The 2,369-nt window shown below is 39.3% G+C and overlaps 1 protein-coding gene across 1 annotated transcript; it reads left to right on the top strand.

The window, feature by feature from the left end:
* On the top strand, nucleotides 1-2,196 carry fgf9 (fibroblast growth factor 9). The gene is made up of 4 exons (XM_068725245.1): nucleotides 1-172; nucleotides 1,376-1,504; nucleotides 1,721-1,824; nucleotides 2,014-2,196. The coding sequence occupies exons 1-4, from the start codon at nucleotides 1-3 to the stop codon at nucleotides 2,194-2,196; spliced, it is 588 nt and encodes a 195-aa protein (XP_068581346.1).
* The last annotated feature ends 173 nt before the right edge of the window (nucleotides 2,197-2,369 follow it).

Here is a 2,369-nt window from a genome sequence, read left to right as displayed (position 1 = left end):
ATGTGTTCCATTATGAATGTTTCCTTGCTGCTGCTGCCTGGCTTCCAGCTACTCCTGATTTTTAGTGTAGGAGCCAAGATACAAAAAGCCGTGGTTTCACCAGAGGACCTTGGCACTCGCCTCCGAGGCCTCTGGAAGCTGCACATGAGGGACATCCTGCTGAAAGGAAAAGGTAAGCCAACACTCAGGAAACTCTTTTGCTTTGCCCCAAATTGGAAACCAGAAGTTCTTTTGGGCGACTGTGGTCGCAAGGTGGGGAGTAGGGTCGTCCTTCAATCAGAAGGTCGTGCTTTTCTTTGTTTCAAGTTTCCAAAATGCCGTGTCAGGAAAATCACAGGTTTAATTACTAACCTTCGTGGTGGCTCTATTTAGGTATGTGAGCGCCAGCTCTGCTATTGGCGTCTTTCACAGAAGATATTTAATATGTTACAATGTATTATTTACACCTGTGCTTTTCCAGCTAGTCAAAATGTGTGCTGTAAAAAAGGTCTATGGCTTACTGAAACATTTATGTTAGCAAGTTATTAAGCATTATTATCTTTCTTTTGGCTTGTAATGTGTTTTAATCAGCGTTAATCTGCAGCTTTTAGCCCTATTTAGAACATGAGGTTGTGGTGCACCTGGGCCTCTTGTGTTGCCAAAATGATTATTACAACAACAAACATGAAAAAAATGATTCAACCGCTAAAACAAAATGAATTTGGAGAGATAATTGTGGCAAAACCTTTTTTCCCTGTTCTTAAGTCATAAACACAGTGAGACAACTATTAAATCAGACTTACAAAATGGAACGCCAGAATTTGTATATTTTTTCTCACTGCCATACCTACTCTATCATCACTCAGCAAGGGAAAACTGTGAAAACAAAGACAACTACATTAAAAGAGAATGCAAATTTGGAAGATAATCTCTCAATTTGACTTGACTACTGAAGCCTCATATTAGCTTGGCTGGACTTCATATTCTGTGGATTTGCACAGAACCAGGACTCCCTCCTATGAACAAGAGGAATGATGACAATAACACGTTTAGAGAAATATTTGCAACAGTTGCAGCGCTTTTGCACAGTTTCTGAGAACTGATATGAATTCTCTCAGAAATCATTTTTACATTGCAAAATGCTTCCAATATATATATATATATATATATATATATATATATATATATATATATATATATATATATATATATATGTATATATATATATATATATATATATATATATATATTATTACATGATAACAAATACAGACTCTTTTTTTAAAGAAAATTAATCAGTTGTTGTTTTTTCCATCTTGATGAAATTTTCCAGTAGACCAACTAGTTGCAAAAGTGTCATGGATTCCAAACAATCATTCATCTTTTTGTAATGCAGCTTCTAATCCTCATCCAATCAGAGAAGGGGTCAAACAGCAGCTGCTCTACTGCCGTGTTGGGATTGGCTACCATCTCCAGATTCTGCCCAGCGGCTCTGTTGGAGGTGTCCACAAACCCACTGAGCATTGTGAGTACAGTCCTACTATATGACTCCTTCACCATGTGTCATGGATTTTTTTTTTTTTTAAACCTGCATTGTTTACGTTCTGTATATTCATTAGTTTGCAGTCTTTTTGACGTTTTTTATTTGCAATATGGCCAATATTTTAGACCCAGTTCTTATGTGAAAATGCATCCAAGCCTTTAGACATCGCTTTACCCTGCATTTCTTCATCTCCTCAAGGTTGGCTGAACGTGTTTGCTATGAAAAATGGAGTGGTGGGAATCAGAGGAGTCAAGAGTGGCTTGTACCTCTGTATGAGTGGAGAAGGACTAGCCTATGGAACGGTATGGAGCCCACTGCACAGCTCACACCAGTAACACAGCACAGCACTTTCTCAGATCTGGGTGAACAGTGTTACAGTAAGGATGACTTTATGATAGAGCTTCCTAACTGAACAATAAGTACAGGGTTGCATAATGGAACCAAAACACAATCGGATAATATTAAATGTCTTCCTGACTTTTCTTTTCCAGGAGCAGTTTTCTGATGACTGCCTGTTAAAGGAGAACCTGGAGGAGAATCACTACACCACCTACTCCTCTCTGTCTCACCCAGGCATCTATCTGGCTCTTTCCAACAAGGGAGAGCTCAGGAAGGGCAACAGTGTGGGCCGCCACCAGCCCTGCACCCACTTTCTACCTCGGAGGACATCGTGATCAAGGTCCACAATTTAGGTCCAATTAGGAATTCAAGCAACAGACTAGAAATTGGCCTCCAGACTGCAACATGGAAAAACTGAAACTACCACATTCAAGAGACATTATTTGTGGGATTCTTTGGAGCATTACTTGCTGTATGTAAGGACAGTGAAGTGAGCTCAAGCTATGTG

This window comes from Cebidichthys violaceus, unplaced genomic scaffold (genome assembly GCF_023349555.1).
Source record: "Cebidichthys violaceus isolate CVI_PGR_0920_01 unplaced genomic scaffold, fCebVio1.0.p SCAF_34, whole genome shotgun sequence".
Classification (NCBI taxonomy): Eukaryota; Metazoa; Chordata; class Actinopteri; order Perciformes; family Stichaeidae; genus Cebidichthys; species Cebidichthys violaceus.
This window is presented reverse-complemented; position numbering and strand designations above follow the sequence as displayed.